Genomic DNA, 15,592 nt, shown 5'->3' with positions numbered 1-15,592 from the left:
CGAGACCAGCCTGGTCTACAAGAGCTAGTTCCAGGACAGACTCCAAAGCTACAGAGAAACCCTGTCTCGAAAAAACCAAAAAAGACTAGAGAAGATGCTGAATGATATAACAAACTGTCCCCAAAGTATACCTACATCCCCAAAAAAATCCAATCATAGAAAACTGCCTCTGCATCTTGCATGCTGGGATGATAGAACAAGTCACCACTCCAGCTTGCTTATAATCTTCATTTAAGTGTATATTTTGGTTGGATAGATATATATCTGTGGATGTCAGTGGAGGGTGTCAGACCCTCTAGAACTGGAATTAGGATGGTTGTGAGCCACCATGCGGGTGCTGGGAGCTAAACCTGGGTCCTTTGAAGAACAGCAAGCACTCTAAAATGCTGTGCCATCTCTCCAGTCTCTTTTTGCTTTGTTTTGTTGAGACAGGGTCTTACTTTGTGGCTTAGGCTGGCCTCCAACTCACAGTAATCCTCCTGTCTCAGCCTCCTGAGTCCTGGGATTATAGGCATGGGCCACCACACCTGGTTTTCCAGGGTAGTATTAAAACAACAAATTAACAACAGAAGCAAACGCTTGAACAGTCAACTCTGCAGAAGAAATAGACAACTAAACATGCTCACACACAGACTGAAAAACAGGCATTTTCAGCAGAGATGGTTGGAAATTATATTTTGCATGTTAGGCATAATTGTAAGGTGAATTACTAAATGTTGAATACAATAAAACAGTAAAAACCACCATTGGAATTGGAATTGGCAAAACAAACAGCTCATTTTGAAAGTACATACTAATTCTCTTGCCAAATTACTTGCAATTTTCCAGAAAATTTTTGTCTTCCTTCAGGGTGGATGAAAATTCACAATTCAGCTCAATGTCACCATCTAGTGGTGAAATGGATTTCCAGCACATTCCCCCTCAAACTGCTGACGTTAGAGAAGGTCAGGAGACCCGAGACCCTAACAATGGAAACGAACGAACAGTGGAAAGTTGAAATGTAAATTTAAAGCTTTATTGAATAAAAAAGTTTTAGGCTAAAGACTATAAGGAAGCATTATCTAACATCTCCACAAATGCCCAAAGGCCTCTACCTTAAAAACACCCCCCATACATGATTCGTGCTATCAGCCACATTTAACAAATGTACCCTGTACTCACTCAGAATGTTCTAAAGCCAGAGAAAACTACCTGGGCTGGTTTTTGCCAACTTGAGAAACAGAATGAATGGTCTGGGAATCTCAGTCTGTGGGTTCTGTTGTTGTGAGCAGAGTCACCCCGGGGCAGGAGGCCCTGGTTGTACACAAAAGCAAGCTGAGTAAGACGTGGAAACTGAACCAGTGAGCAGCGTTCCTGCCTCCAGATTCCTGCCCGGCTTCCCCTGAGGACCACAGACTACGACCTGCATGAGGAAATAAACTTCCTCCTGTCAGTGGCTTTCAGCCCTGTCTTCTAGCACACCAGAGACTCAAGCTAGGCCACCATCCAAGAAGAAGTACCTAAAACTGATTTAATCTAACCCTGGAAATATTATCTGCTATAAAAATCAATGCCTCGGAGCTGATAGGCATTAGGAGGTCTGAGCTCAGGCTGTCCCTCCTGTTATCTCTCCTGGAGTCCTCTTCATTGTGTTCTACAGGGAGCATGGTGAACACTAATCCAAAGGTATTATAAAAACATTTCAGCTGGCCGGGCAGTGGTGGCGCACGCCTTTAATCCCAGGCAGAGGCAGGCGGATCTCTGTGAGTTCGAGACCAGCCTGGTCTACAAGAGCTAGTTCCAGGACAGGCTCCAAAACCACAGAGAAACCCTGTCTCGAAAAAACAAAACAAAACAAAAAACAAAACAAAACATTTCAGCTTTCAGTAAAGTGTAAGAAGCCACCAAAAAGAGGAGGCAATCACCTAGAGATCAGACAAACACATTGGCAAATGCTACAGTCTGGGTACAGCTGGGTCTCTCCAAGCACTAAAGCATATAGGCTGGTCTTTGTCTCTAAATTATTTAGGAAGGGTGGCTTATCTTTTTTGATTGTTTATTATTTTTGATGGGCGTGTGTGCCACAGGGCACATTTGTCAGATGATAACTTTGTGGTGCCTGCTCGCTCACCTTTACGTGGGTGCTGTGGATGGAACTCAGGTGGCCAGGTTTGTGTAGCAAGCACCTTTAGTCAGTGAGCCATCTCACTGGGCCACAGGTGGCTGTATAATACCTCAGTAATCAAAAATGCAGAGAGCAGGATGCAAAGCGATAGTTTCCCATATCTACCAGAGGGAGGAAATGCATAAAAAAATTTTGAAAGACTAAATACTTGATTTAACATTGAGTACTAAAAAAGGAAATTGGTAAAAATATCTACACTTGCCCTTTATACTAAAGTGCTTCTGGTCATGATATGTAGGCACCTAAATCTGTTCTGTTTGTTTCCAATTCCACAATGGTTTTATTTGTAGTGTGAAAATGTGTCCCTGTCTAGACATTTTAATATTGACTTTTGGGAATGCAGTGGGCGCTGGCTGCATTACCCAGAGAATCCCTGCTTAGCCCTTATGCATTCTTCGCTGCTAAAAATGGAGTTTCTTTCTTTTCTTTCTCTCTCTTGTTCCTCCTTTTCTTCCTTTTTGAGTTTTTGAGATGGGTTTTCTCTGTGCAGCTCTGGTTGTTCTAGAACTTCTTTGTAGATCAGGCTGGCTTCGAACTCAGAGATCTGCTGCCTTGCCTTCTGAGTGCTGTGATTAAAGGTGTCTACCACCATACCAGGCTTAAAATGGAGTTTCAATAATGCACTTAGAATGGATTCTCTTTGCTTGTTTTCTGTTTTGGTAGCAGGAATTTCTTTCCCAAGTGGCTCCCACATAGATGCCAGTTGGCGCCAAGCTGCCTGTCTCTGCGCACCACTTGATAAAGGGAAGTGAGACTAGCATTGTGGGAGTTTTAGGCCAGCACCACGGCATTCTGTTATTCTTCATCCTCATCCTCGTCGTAGTACCGATTTCTCTTTATCTGTTCCTCCACAGACAGCTCTCTGACCACTTCCCCCTCCCAGAACCCAACATCTTGAGATTTTTGATTCTGGGTAGTGAATTCTTTAGTAGGAGTGGTGTCCACAAAGCGGGACCAACTCGGAGACTCGGGTTCTAGTGGTGATTGCTGCGTGAGGTCATTGCTATCATCATCTATGTTTGCTCCGTTTTCTATGAAATTCTCACTCTCCAGCTCAACACCATGAATGTCCTTACTCCTCACCGCTTCCTCCCTGGCGGAATCCCTGCTCTGGCGGCGTGCCTTGTCCACATTTCCATTCTGCCCAGGGCCTTCGGCACTTTCCATGCGTTTCCTTTCTGTTACTAACCCTCCTCCAAACTCCTCATTCTGCTCTGACATGCTCCAGCTTTTCCCGAGAGGAGACGTCTTGGGGCTCTTGACTGAAGAGGTTCGGAAAGAGGCTGCTACAGTGAATGGCCGGCTCCGCTCCTTCAGCGAGGAAGAGCGCCTCAGCTTCTTCAGGTCCAGGTCTACGTCCTCGGGAGCCTCCGCCTTGCCAGTTTCCTCCTCAGGAGGCCACTTGGGCTTAGAGACTTTGAATCCTTCCTCGATGGTACTTCCTGAACTGCCAAGCTCAGCTGGGGGTGGCCAGGCGATCTTCAGTTTCTTGGTCTCAGCTGGCTTATCTTCCTTCTCCCTCTGAAAGGAAGCCTTGGCTTCCATACTTGCAGCTAGGACACCCACCTTAGCGATGGGGGCATCTTCTACCCCGGGGCTATGGGGGGTCTCCCCTGCATTTGGAGGCTGGGCTGGTCTCTCTGTGGTTTCTTCATTTTCACTTTTGCTTGCCCAAAGAGCCTTATGCGGTCTGTGCCCAAAGCCTTCGTCATAATTGCCTTTAGACTTGAAGAGCTGGTTGAAGTGAGGCTTGCAGTAGATTCTTCCATGTAAGGAGGCATATGTCCCTAGACTGTCATCAAAAGAGAAGACATAAAGTCAGTGAGTCTGATTTATATCAGCAGGCTTCAACCTAAGACGGGAGAAAGTCTCCTGTCCTGCTGTGGGGGTAGGTGCTGGGAACATATAGGTAAACACTGTATTAACTGAGCTCTATCTCTGGTCCCAGGAAAATATCTTTAAAAGCACATAAATGCCCTATCATAATAACTTAATAACATATCGTAAATACCTTACTCTCTCTCCCCTTCAGGTTAGCCTTAAACTCAAGAGATCCGCCTGCCTCTGCCCCCAACCCACGGGATTGGGATTAAAGATGCATGCCACCAATGCCCAGGATACCTTATCTTCTTTTAAGAGCTTTTCTTTTCTTTCTTTCTTTCTTTCTTTTTCTGGGGAGGGCCTGAGCGCGTGGTGCGCGACCCAGGCTGGCCTTGAACTTGAAATCCTTCTGATTCTGGTGAGGCACTGTCTGTTTTTATCTTTACACAAGACAAGATGATCGATCACTCCCTCGGTCAAACCTTCACTGGTTTCTCTCCTTACCAATATGCAATTCCTCATTTCCAAATGATTTCATTCTCTATCAAAATGTTTAACAATTACTTCTCTGTGAGTCTTCCCTAGGTAATCCCACTTGGCTCTGATCAGCCATACATTACAGTATTTATAACCTGTAACTCCTATCTTTTTCGTCCTAGTTTCTAATTTTGCTAACCTTAAAAGCACAACTCTGTAAGGATGGATACAATGTGCTGAAAAACTTAGCACTTAGTGTCTAATCCTGACTGGCAAGTCATGGCCTATAGGAGAAGGAGCCAGGAGATGGATATGCCTTACCCATTTTAATTTTTTTTTGTTTGTTTTTTGTTTTGTTTTTCAAGACAGGGTTTCTCTATGTAGCTTTGAAGTCTGTTCTGGAACTCTGTAGATCAGGCTGGTCTTGACTTGAACTCACAGAGATCCGCCTCTCTCTGCCTCCTGAGTGCTGGGATAAAAGGCCTGTGCCACCACTGCCCAGCCTTAACTTTTTTTTTTTTTTTTAAGATAGACTCTCACAGCCAGGTGGTAGTGAAGCATGCCTTTAATCCCATGGCTTGGGAGTCAGGGACAGGCAGATTTCTGTGAGTTGGAGACCAGCCTGGTCACAGAGCAAGTTCCAGAACAGGCTTCAAAACTACAGAGAAACCTTGAAAACCAAAACAGCTAGAATCTCTCTATGTAGACCAGGCTAGACTTGAAGCCACAGAGTTCCACCTGCCTCTGTTCTCGAGTGCTGGAACTAAAGGTGCGCCACCATGCTCAGCCCACTGTAATGGCTTTTAAAGGATCATAACAGGGGTTGGAGTGATGGCTGAAGAGGTTAAGCACTGGCTGTTCTTCCAGAGGACCCAGCACCCACATGATAGGTTGCAACCATCTGTAACTCTAGTTCCAGGGGATCTGATGCCCTGTCTAACCTATGCAGACACTAGGCATTCATGTGGTGCAGACATACCTGCAGGTAAAACACTCATATGTATATAAAAAAAAATTAAAGGGTGATAGCAATGACAGCATTCCCCCAAAAGAGATACATGTTTTGTTGAAAAAAAATTAATTCAAAGATGGTCAGTGGTAGAGTACACCTTTAAGCCAGCACTCAGGAGGCAGAAGCACATGGATCTCTGAGTTTGAGGCAAGTCTGGTCTACAGAGTGAGCTTCAGGACAGCCAAACCTATACAGAGAAACCCTGTCTTGAAAAACCAATAAACAAAAAAAAAAAAGAAAAGAAAAAAAGAAAAACCAATAAACAAATAAATAAATTTTAAAAATTAATTCAATGGGCAGAGAAAGAACTAGAGTGGAGATCCCAGAGGCAGATCTTGATGCAGTGTAAGGAGCATTATCTAGATAGAGCTACCACTCTGGCTCTAGCTGCGGTGAGCTACAAAACCCCATAGGTGGGGCTGGAGAGATAGTTCAGAGGTTAAGAGCACTGGCTCCTCTTCCAGAGGACTTGAATTCTATTCCCAGCAACCATATGGTGGCTCACAACCATCTAAAATGAGACCTAATGCCTCTTCTGGCCTGTAGGTGTACATGCAGGCAGAACACTATATACACAATAAATAAATCTTAAAACAAACGTAAGAACCCTTGTAGATGCCAGAACATCTTTCAAAAGTGTTCTAGGATACTTGTTTGGGAAGGAAAGATGGAGAAACAACATTTTGGATATTTCCTTTCTGAAACTATGCAATTTAAAATTAAGTAATGTGCTGGGCGGTGGTGGTGCTCGCCTTTAATCCCAGCACTCAGGAGGCAGAGGCAGGTGGATTGCACGAGCTACAGAGAAACTGTGTTTCGAAAAACCAAAAAACAAAAAAAGTAATATGAAATATTTCTCCATATTGACAGTTTTGCTTTAGGGCCCTTCCCCTACTTTCTCCACTGTGAGGATTGAACTCAGGAGCTTACCACTGGGCTATACCCTCGGCCTTCTTTTTCACTCTTTGAGACATGGTTTCACTAAGTTGTCCAGGCAGGCCATGAGCTTGAGGCCTTCCTGCCTCAATGTCCCACGGTAGCTGGGATTCCAAGCCCATGCCATGCCTTAGGATTTAAGGTTATGGTTCAAAGGCACCACAGGAAAACACTACTAAATCTAGTCATGGGTGAGGGGTTTTATTAGCAGTTCATAGTATTTTAGGCTTCAGTTCTCACACATCAATGCATCAAGGAGTCCTCAACATCATCATCATTCTGTGTGACGGAGCTGTCCCTCTCCTGGGAGCCTCAGGACCAACAGTGTGTGCTACAAGCCAGAGTCCCCGCGAGCTCTCACTATGCAGAGAGGCCTGTTCGGGACTGACTTACCTAAGTTTGTTGTTGCAATAGGAGCAGCGGAAACAGCTGATGTGAAACACCTGCTGGTTGGCCAGGAGACGCTCCATGGGGTACACGGTCTTCTGACACCCCACACAGGTCTCTCTTGCAGGTGCCTGAAACTTCTAGAGAAGGGAACGGACAACGTCAGCGTCCACAGTGATGACCGGGCAGATGCTGAGACGGGCAGAGGGGGTTTAGTTTATCTCTGGGTCATTTTCACAGGCACTACACCTGCTCAGCTTCTACAGCTGACTTGTTAGAACTGGGAGGCTCTCTTGAATTTCTGTACCAAATTGTGAGGCTGCTCTGAGTATAGAAGCCTTCGAGGTCAGGTGGGTTTGGACTGTGATGCAGAGCAAGGGGTAGACAAGTTAACACACACAGACACACGCGCGCACACACACACACTCCTATAGGGAACATTAAGGATGGAGAGCTGTAGTTAGAAGGGCAGGGAGTAAGAGAAAGTAAAATCACAGCACAGAAGAAAGAAATTCAATCCATGTGGCAAGTAAAAGGAGCCGATTACAGCAGCCTTGGGGTGTGGGGTGTCGGGTGTTCAAGCAAAACAAAAGCATTAAGCTTAGGGAATCGGGTAAAGGCATTTCAATTTCTTTGGAACATCTTTTATTACTCTCTACAGGTTTTTTTTTTTAATTTTTTTTCTCTCTACAGGTTTTATTCTAGTTTTTTTTTTTTTTTAGACAGATTTATATATTACCCAAGTGGTTCTCAAACTCATTATTTCCAGGTATGACTTTTATCTTCCTACCTCTACTTCCCAAGTGCCAAGATTATATGTATAAGGCATTACATCTAAATGTGGCATATTTAAAAAACATTTTTACACTTACTATTACTTTATTTTTATCAATGTATATGTACAACTCTGGGGAGTTTGATCTCTCCTGCCATATGGGTTCTGGGGATTGAGCTCAGGTCCTTAGGGTTGGCATTAAGCATTTTTTACCTGCTAAGTCATCTTGCCAGCCTCAAGTTAGGCATATTTTGAAACAAGCCTAAAGTGACATACAAATGCAATAATTTGTAAGAGAAACAAACCACAGCACCTGGATTCCAGAAGGAAGCATAGCCTACTAAACTGCCTATAACTCGCCCGAAAACTAGCAGAGACTAAAGCAATGCCCTGGGCAATGCTATATAGTTAATGACGACAAGTCTGTGAGCTGCTTACAAACTGTGGGATAAGAGCTGCCATGCAGCTCAACACAATAATTCAGTTTCTAAAAATAGAAGAGCTGGGGGCTGGCAGATCTGGGCTCATAGCTCAACACAGAATCAAACTGGGCATGGCTGTACATGTCTGTAATCCCAGCACTTGAGTGAGAGGTGGGAGCAGAAGGATCATAAATTCAAGGCCATCCTTGGCTACCCATCAAGTCTGAGCAAGCCTACACTTCCTGAGACCCTAAACCCCTCCCCCAGTTTGCTATTGTAGCCTTGATAAAAGCCAGAATTCTAAAACAGATTATGAGCATTTACATGATAAACAGTCTAACCTGGCCACTGAAGGTGGCAGAGCTTGCTGTCCCTGACCTGACAAACATCTCAGGCAATAGAGGAAGAATGCAATTTAGGTGGCCAGGCAACTCTCACAGGTTCCTAGGTGTCCCCTGTGGGGCTTAGATGAACTTGGCTTCTCAGCAGAAAACATAAGATGGTAAATAGTGCAAATTAATCCCTAGGCCCAGAACCAGAATTTAGTTAAGCCCCAAAGGACCAGGTTATAGACAGAAAAGACTTAATAATTCTGAAGATAGACCCACAAAAACAAACAAACAAAAAATATCATGCCAATTGCATATTTGCTACAGGAACAAAATAAAAAAGTGGGGATTGTTTTCCAAGTAGGCTTGGTAGAAAATGGAGGCAGAAACAAATATAAAATGAAAGTGAAGATCTATAAAACTAAGCTTAATAAAATGACTGGCAAATCCAAAGGATTTAAGAATAAAAGAGCTAGCCAGGCGGTGGTGGTGCACGCCTTTAATCCCAGCACTTGGGAGGCAGAGGCAGGCGGATCTCTGAGTTCAAAGCCAGCCTGGTCTACAGAGCTAGTTCCAAAACAGGCTCCAGGGGGCTGGAGAGATGGCTCAGCGGTTAAGAGCACTGACTGCTCTTCCAGAGGACCCGGGTTCGATTCCCAGCACCCACATGGCAGCTCACAACTGTCTGAAAATGCAGTTCCATGAGATCTGACACCTTCACACCAACGAACATAATAAAGTTAAATAAATAAAAAGTTTAAAAAAAAAAAAAAAAAAACAGGCTCCAAAGTACACAGAGAAACCCTGTCTTGAAGCTGCCTCCCTCCAAAAAGAACAAGTGCAAAATGGAGTGGAAGTGACAAGAGCAATCCCTTTATCTGGAAGGGCAGAGCCCTAAAGAGAAAAACATTAACCAACCGAAGGCTGCAGGTTAACTTAGTCTACCAGTCATAGAAAGTTCCTAAAGGTGACCCAAGTTACTGTGGTGAGGGCTGTTGGCAGCCACTAAGGCATTATTTGAAGAACAGACTTTCTTTCTTTCTTTCTTTCTTTTTCTTTTCTTTTCTTTCAGACAGGATTCCTCTGTGTAACAGCTCTAGCTGACCTGGAACTAACTAGCTGTTGTAAACCAGGCTGGCCTTGAACTCACAGAGATCCGCCTGCCTCTGCCTCCCAAGTGCTGGGATTAAAGGTGTGAGCCACCACAGTTGGGCTCTTTTATAGACATTCTAATAGGATTAGATTTAGAGGGAGATATTGTTGCCTCATTTTAATAAGGTGTTCTTTACAAGGACTGGGTATTTTCTTGCTCAGTTAGCAGGACCTAGATTAAAATGCAGAATAAACTTTGAGAATAATGCTACCATTGGAGCTACTAAAGAGAATCTGTCCAAATTGAGTAAGTGATAGGATAAATGTGCTTATCAGAGTGAGAATCTTTCTCAGCTGCAAAGAGTGGATTCTGTATTTTCAACAGTTGAAATAGATTCGGGAGAACAACAGTAAAGGATACAGAGCATGCTTAGACACACACACACACACACACACACACACACACACACACACACACAGAAAGAACACACCAAGGAAGGATGCAGCCCAGGGTACAGAAAGGAGAACCTGAGAGACAGTGAAGGTTTTGCTCACATTAGGAGGAAAGTGAAGGCAGGAGCAGAGATTAGGTGCCAGGAGCAGGACGCAGAAGCTGGAAGAGACGAATAGGAACCTTTAATGAATACACAGCATTTGGTGTGCCCTGGAGCATTCGAGTGCAACCGAGCTGAAACTCAGACTCGGATCCAAGAATAAGACCACATTCTCTTTCAAGTAACTCTGTTCCGGGAGGTAGAACCCAGCCCTCTCAGATCTACCTGGAACACATTCAGCCTCGAGAGAAAGAGAGCTTTTATGAACCTTCACCCACACAAAGGAGTTGTCTGGTTAATAATTCTTCAGCCTTCTATCGCCTCCCACCTACCCACACCTGCTGTCTTCACTGAGCCTCCCACATACACTGGAAAGTCATCTCCTCCTTGACATCAGCTTGACAGCCTGCTGCCTTAGTCAACAGCCTGACCGCGATTCTAGCTGGCCAGCCCACCAGGTTCCCGTGACTTCTATTCATGTCTCACCCACCGTCTTCTCTTGCTACGGGCGTGTGCAGCAGCAGCTGCCCAAGGGACCTTCTACTGTCATAAAACAACAGAAGAGGCTCCCAGTCACAGTGGCTGTGCTGGGCCTTCCCTTTAATTGTCCATCCTGGGCTCTCAGCCACTTTTCTGAAATTTCCCCATGTCTACTCAGGCAACAGGAAGCACAGTCAGCGCGAAAACTCCCCATTATCGGAGGCCTGGCATGCATCCTGCCCATGTCTCCATGGTAGGTTCAGACTCGGCACAGCGTGCTCAGAACTCTGCCAACATGAGAACGTTAGATGTGTTTTATCTTTACAATATATTTTCTCATTGCGTAAGTAAAGACTTTTTTTTTCCTTTCTGTTCCTCCACCCCCTTTCTCACACATAGATACTGAAGCATGAGGGGCATCAGAAGCCTGACCAAGGTTACACACACAGTCAGGAACTCCCAAGTCAGACCAACATTGTTTTCTACACCGTGCAGGGAGGTTGTTCAGTTCCCGTAACTAAAGGCAACTCTTTGGAAAGAGAGAGCAGATGTTAGTCCTCACACATGCATCAAGCTTTAGTCCTCACTTGATTTCAAATTAAAACATGTAGATACTATCTTCACGACATTCTGAAATGAATGGGGTAACATAGAAATAATCTATATTAATCAACATATGAGGAATATTACAGACCTTCTTTTGATGGGCATCTATCTATGTAAGGCTATTTTCCAATGAATCTACATGGCTTCATCTATATTCTTTCAGCATTTTGTCTTACACATATTTTTCAGTCTAATGAAGGCCCCATTGGTGGAGTATCTGTGAATGAGGAGAAAGGGAAGCAGCTGGCCATGGGCAGTGAAACCACGCCTTTAGACATGATGAAATCGGAGAAAAATTCTGCACTGATGCCCGACCTCCATTCATCAGATGGATACCACAAATGCCGTTCATTCCTTCCTTCCAGTTTTCGCAAAATAACTAGGTAATAAAACTGAAATTCTTTACCACGCAGTAAATGGCTGAGCCAGCTCAGTGTAGCCTGCAGCTTCTCTGAGCGGAATTCTCTGTGAACTCGTTCCCAGGACCATTCAGATCCCAGACAGGCTGCCTCTAATAAATAGACTATCTGCAGGAGGGCAGAGGTGAGGACGCGGGAAAAGCAGTGACAACATTCTCATGACCGTCAATCATAACTGTCATAGCTTTGTTAAAGGGCACAAAGCCAGGCTGGGGGAGGGCAGCTCAGTGGAAAGAGCTTGCTTATCATGCTTTGTGGCTTGACATCCCCAGCAGCACACGACAAAACCACTGAGCCTCTTATCTCTACCCACAGGGAACAGCTAGGCAGGTACTGAAAGGGACACCACATAGTGTGTCCTGCCAAGCAGTGTGTGGTGCTCTCTCTCCTTCCAGCTCTGCCAGCAGGGCCCTTTGAAGGAACCTGGGACTCAGCTGTCTTGGCACAATGAGGACAAGTTGGTGGTCCTCAGGATGGTCACATCCTCTTGCCTTTTCCTTCCTTCTGGGGTCTTGATCTCTCTCCCCAACCTGTCTGTCATTAGGAACTGAAAACCCCAGAAGCCAAGCATGATGGTAAATGCCTATAATCTTTGTACTCGGGAGGCAGACACAGGAGAATTATAAGACTTGAACTACAGTGAATTGAGGCCAGCCTGGGAAGAATAGTGAAACCCTGTCTCAAATGATCTTTGAGAAGTTGTTAAAAATCCCCAGAGTTGGGGCTGGAGAGGTGGCTCAGTGGGTAAGAGCACTGGTTGCTCTGGCAGAGGACTCAGGTTCAATTCCCAGCATCCGAACCGTGGCTCACAGCCACCTGTAACTGCTGTTCCAGGGGATCTGATACCTTCTTCTGACCTTCATAGGAACCAGGTACATACAACGCAAACATACATGCAGGCAAAATATTCATACAATAAAATAAATAGAGACATAAAAATTTAAAAAGTCCCAGAGTTTCTTGAAGTAGGCTAGACCTGACCTTTGTTCCAGCCCACAGGTTCTGATGTCAGTACACTATCTTCATTGAGAACAAGCTTGCAGCTTGAACTTCGTCAGCATTACGCATGCCTTGCAAAATGAGCTCTGTGGCCAGTGTTCAAAATCTACAACATTCTTGCTTTCCTCACGCTGGCATGAAAGGCGTCTGACTCTATATCACGCCTGAGAATTTTATTTTTATTTTATATGTATGAGTGTTTTGTCTACATGTATGTTATGTGCACTGCAACTGTGCTTGGTGCTCCAGGGCAGAGAGGTCACTGGATCCCCTGGAACTGGAGTTACTGATGCTTATGAGCTACCATGTGGTTGCTGGGAACTGAACTAAACTTTGAAATTATTTGAGTTCCCTGCCTAGGATGCCCTATTTTTCAGTAACAGGCACTAAGAACGGATCTCTTCCCCTGACTCAGGATGCGTGGTATTCAGAAATCTATTTTGAGTGAACAAATGTATTCTTAGCTGCATGTAATTTTCTAAAGTAGAGGCATAACTTCTGCTGCAAAGTCTAGGGCCACGAGACCAGTTACGCCAGCAGGCCTTTCTGTACAGTTACTAAAGCTTTTATCTTACCTGTAAACTGTAAGGGGACTTTGAACAAGAGAGAACAAACAGCTCGTAAATAAAGTGGAGATGAAATGAGGTCCCAGACCCGGCTCTGCACACCAGCACCTGAGCTCTGGACTACCGACAGACACAGGGACCTGGGTGACGCACTCTAGTCCTCACCCAAACTTCAAATTCTGAAGTGTGTGTAAAGGCAGGCTGTGAAAGCTATGACGACATGACCAGGGACAAAGGCGCCCATGGCTCCGAGGTAAGCACGAAGAGATCTGCCCCATGTATTTCCTCTCGGACCAACTCAGGAGACCTTGTGATGTGTCCTTTTACAGAGCACTCATGGTTCGGAGCCTGGAGGATCTCAATCTCGTGTTGGGTCAGCACAAGCAAGTCCTAAGTCATCTGGCCCAACAGGCCAAGGAAGGTAGCAGAACCGTGTTGAGAAATCAATCGTTCTCAGTACCAGATGTTTGTTCGTGGACCAACCAGGGCTCCGATTCTTCGGTTACACAGAATCCATAACCAGGTCAGTGAAGTCATTTAAGGGTCAGTCTCAATGCATAGTCCAGGCTAGCCCGGAATTTGCTATCCTCCTGCCTCAGCTTAAGCATGCACCACTATGCCTGGCTTCGCTACTCTTTTCTTTTTCATTTATTTTTAAGTGTGTGTGTGTGTGTGTGTGTGTGTGTGTGTGTGAGTGTGCATGCGCATTGTAACACACTAGGAAAACCCAGAGGACAGCTTGCAGGAGTTGGTTCTTTCTTTTCTTGTGGGCTCAAGCAGCTTGTCATGTGGATTATCTGCTGAGTCATTTCACTGATGGTGCTGGCAAATTGTATGTCAGTTTGACACTGGCTAGAGAGTCATCTGAGAGGTGGGAGCCTCAGCTGAGAAAACAGCTTCATAAGACTGGGCTGTAGGCAAAGCCTGGGAGACAGGGTTTCTCTGTGTAGTCTTGGAGCCTGACCTGGAACTTGCTCTGTAGACCAGGCTGTCTTCAAACTCACAGAGATCTGCCTGTCTCTGCCTTCCAGTTGCTGGGATTAAAGGCATGGGCCACCACCTCCTGGATGCATTTTCTTAATTACTGATTGATGGTGGAGGGCCCAGGCCATGTGGGTGGTGCCATCCCTGGGCTGGTGATCCTGGGCTCTAGGAGAAGGGCAAGCCTGTAAGCAACACTCCCTTCATGGCCTCTGCATCAGCTCCTGCCGCCAAGTTCCTGCCCTGCTTCCTTCAACAATGAACTACAATGCAGAAGTGTGAGTCAAGTAAACCCTTTCCTCCCCAGCTTGCTTTTGGAAATGGTGTTTTATCATAGCAATGGTAGGTTTTCTTCTTCTTCTTTGTTTGTTTGTTTACTTATTGTTTTTTTTAAGATTTATTTATTTATTATGTATACAACTTTCTGCCTCCATGTATACTCATACGCCAGAGGAGGGCGCCAGATCTCATTACAGATGGTAGTGAGCTACCATGTGGTTGCTGGGAATTGAACTCAGGACCTCTGGAAGAGCAGACAGTGCTCTTAACCACTGAGCCATCTCTCCAGCCCCCTACTTATTGTTTTTTTGAGACAGAGTTTCTCTGTGTAGCCCTAGCTGTCCTGGAACTCAACTCTGTAGACCAGGCTGGCCTCAAACTCACAAAGATCCACCTGTCTCTGCTTCCTGAATGCTGGGATTAAGGGCGTGCGCCACCACTGCCCGGCAGCACTGGTCTTCTTTACCACCTTCCCTGCCTGATTTTTTCTTGCAGAACTCGAGGATGGAATCCAGGTTCTTGCATATTAGGAAAGCACTCTACCATGAAGCTAGGGCCCAGCCCCTCTATCTGTCTTTACATTTAAAAAATTTATTATTGGGGCTGGAGAGATGGCTCAGTGGTTAAGAGCATTGCCTGCTCTTCCAAAGGTCCTGAGTTCAATTCCCAGCAACCACATGGTGGCTCACAACCATCTGTAAAGACGTCTGGCGCCCTCATCTGGCCTTCAGGCATACAGACAGAATATTGTATACATAATAAATAAATAAATAATTAAAAAAATTTATTATTATTTTTAAAGTTAATGTATATGTGTCTGTGAGTTTGGAAATGCATGTAGGTGCAGATGTCCAAGGAAGCCAGAGGTGTAGGATCTCCTTGGAAATGGAGTTAAGGGTGACTGTAATCTGTGTGCAATAGATGCTGGGACCAGACTCGGGTCCTCTGCTCCAGTGTTAAGTGCTCATTCCCATTTCTCTAGCCACCTCCCCCACCACTTTTTTAAAAATCGATTTTTGATTCAGAACCACAACCCAAATGTTGACATGTGGGCAGAGCTGTGGGAAGGAAGGCCATGTACGGCACTGGCTACCTTTCCAGCCTTCAGACCCTGGGAAGACGGAGCACCGAGAGCCGATCTCTGGACAGAGTCAAGCAGAATACAGGCACTGGTTCAACTCCTGAGACTCCGTTGGTGCCAGGCATGGTCTTGTGCGGTCTAGCTGGGGCACTCAGCTGCACTCTAGACTCTCGGTTCATTTTTTTATACTTGCTGGCTCCTTCCTTCCTTCC

At 45.2% G+C, this 15,592-nt stretch overlaps 1 protein-coding gene across 2 annotated transcripts in view; it reads right to left on the bottom strand.

Annotated features, from left to right (window-relative positions):
* Nucleotides 1-647: 647 nt before the first annotated feature.
* Lima1 (LIM domain and actin binding 1) overlaps nt 648-15,592 on the bottom strand; it is a 114,963-nt gene continuing 100,018 nt past the window's right edge. For both annotated transcript variants that reach the window (XM_041642497.1, XM_041642498.1), the window contains 2 exons: nt 6,804-6,937; nt 648-3,956 (listed from right to left, as the gene is read on the bottom strand). In XM_041642497.1, coding sequence (XP_041498431.1) covers nt 2,960-3,956; nt 6,804-6,937 — 1,131 coding nt within the window. In that variant the 3' untranslated portion in view covers nt 648-2,959. The remainder of the gene's footprint in view (nt 3,957-6,803; nt 6,938-15,592) is intronic.

The sequence above is a fragment of the Microtus oregoni genome, unplaced genomic scaffold (assembly GCF_018167655.1).
Source record: "Microtus oregoni isolate MIOR12 unplaced genomic scaffold, Mior012 000077F_ref0000221, whole genome shotgun sequence".
In the NCBI taxonomy this organism is placed as follows: Eukaryota; Metazoa; Chordata; class Mammalia; order Rodentia; family Cricetidae; genus Microtus; species Microtus oregoni.
Note: the sequence above shows the minus strand (reverse complement) of the source record. Positions and strands in the feature narration are given on the sequence as shown.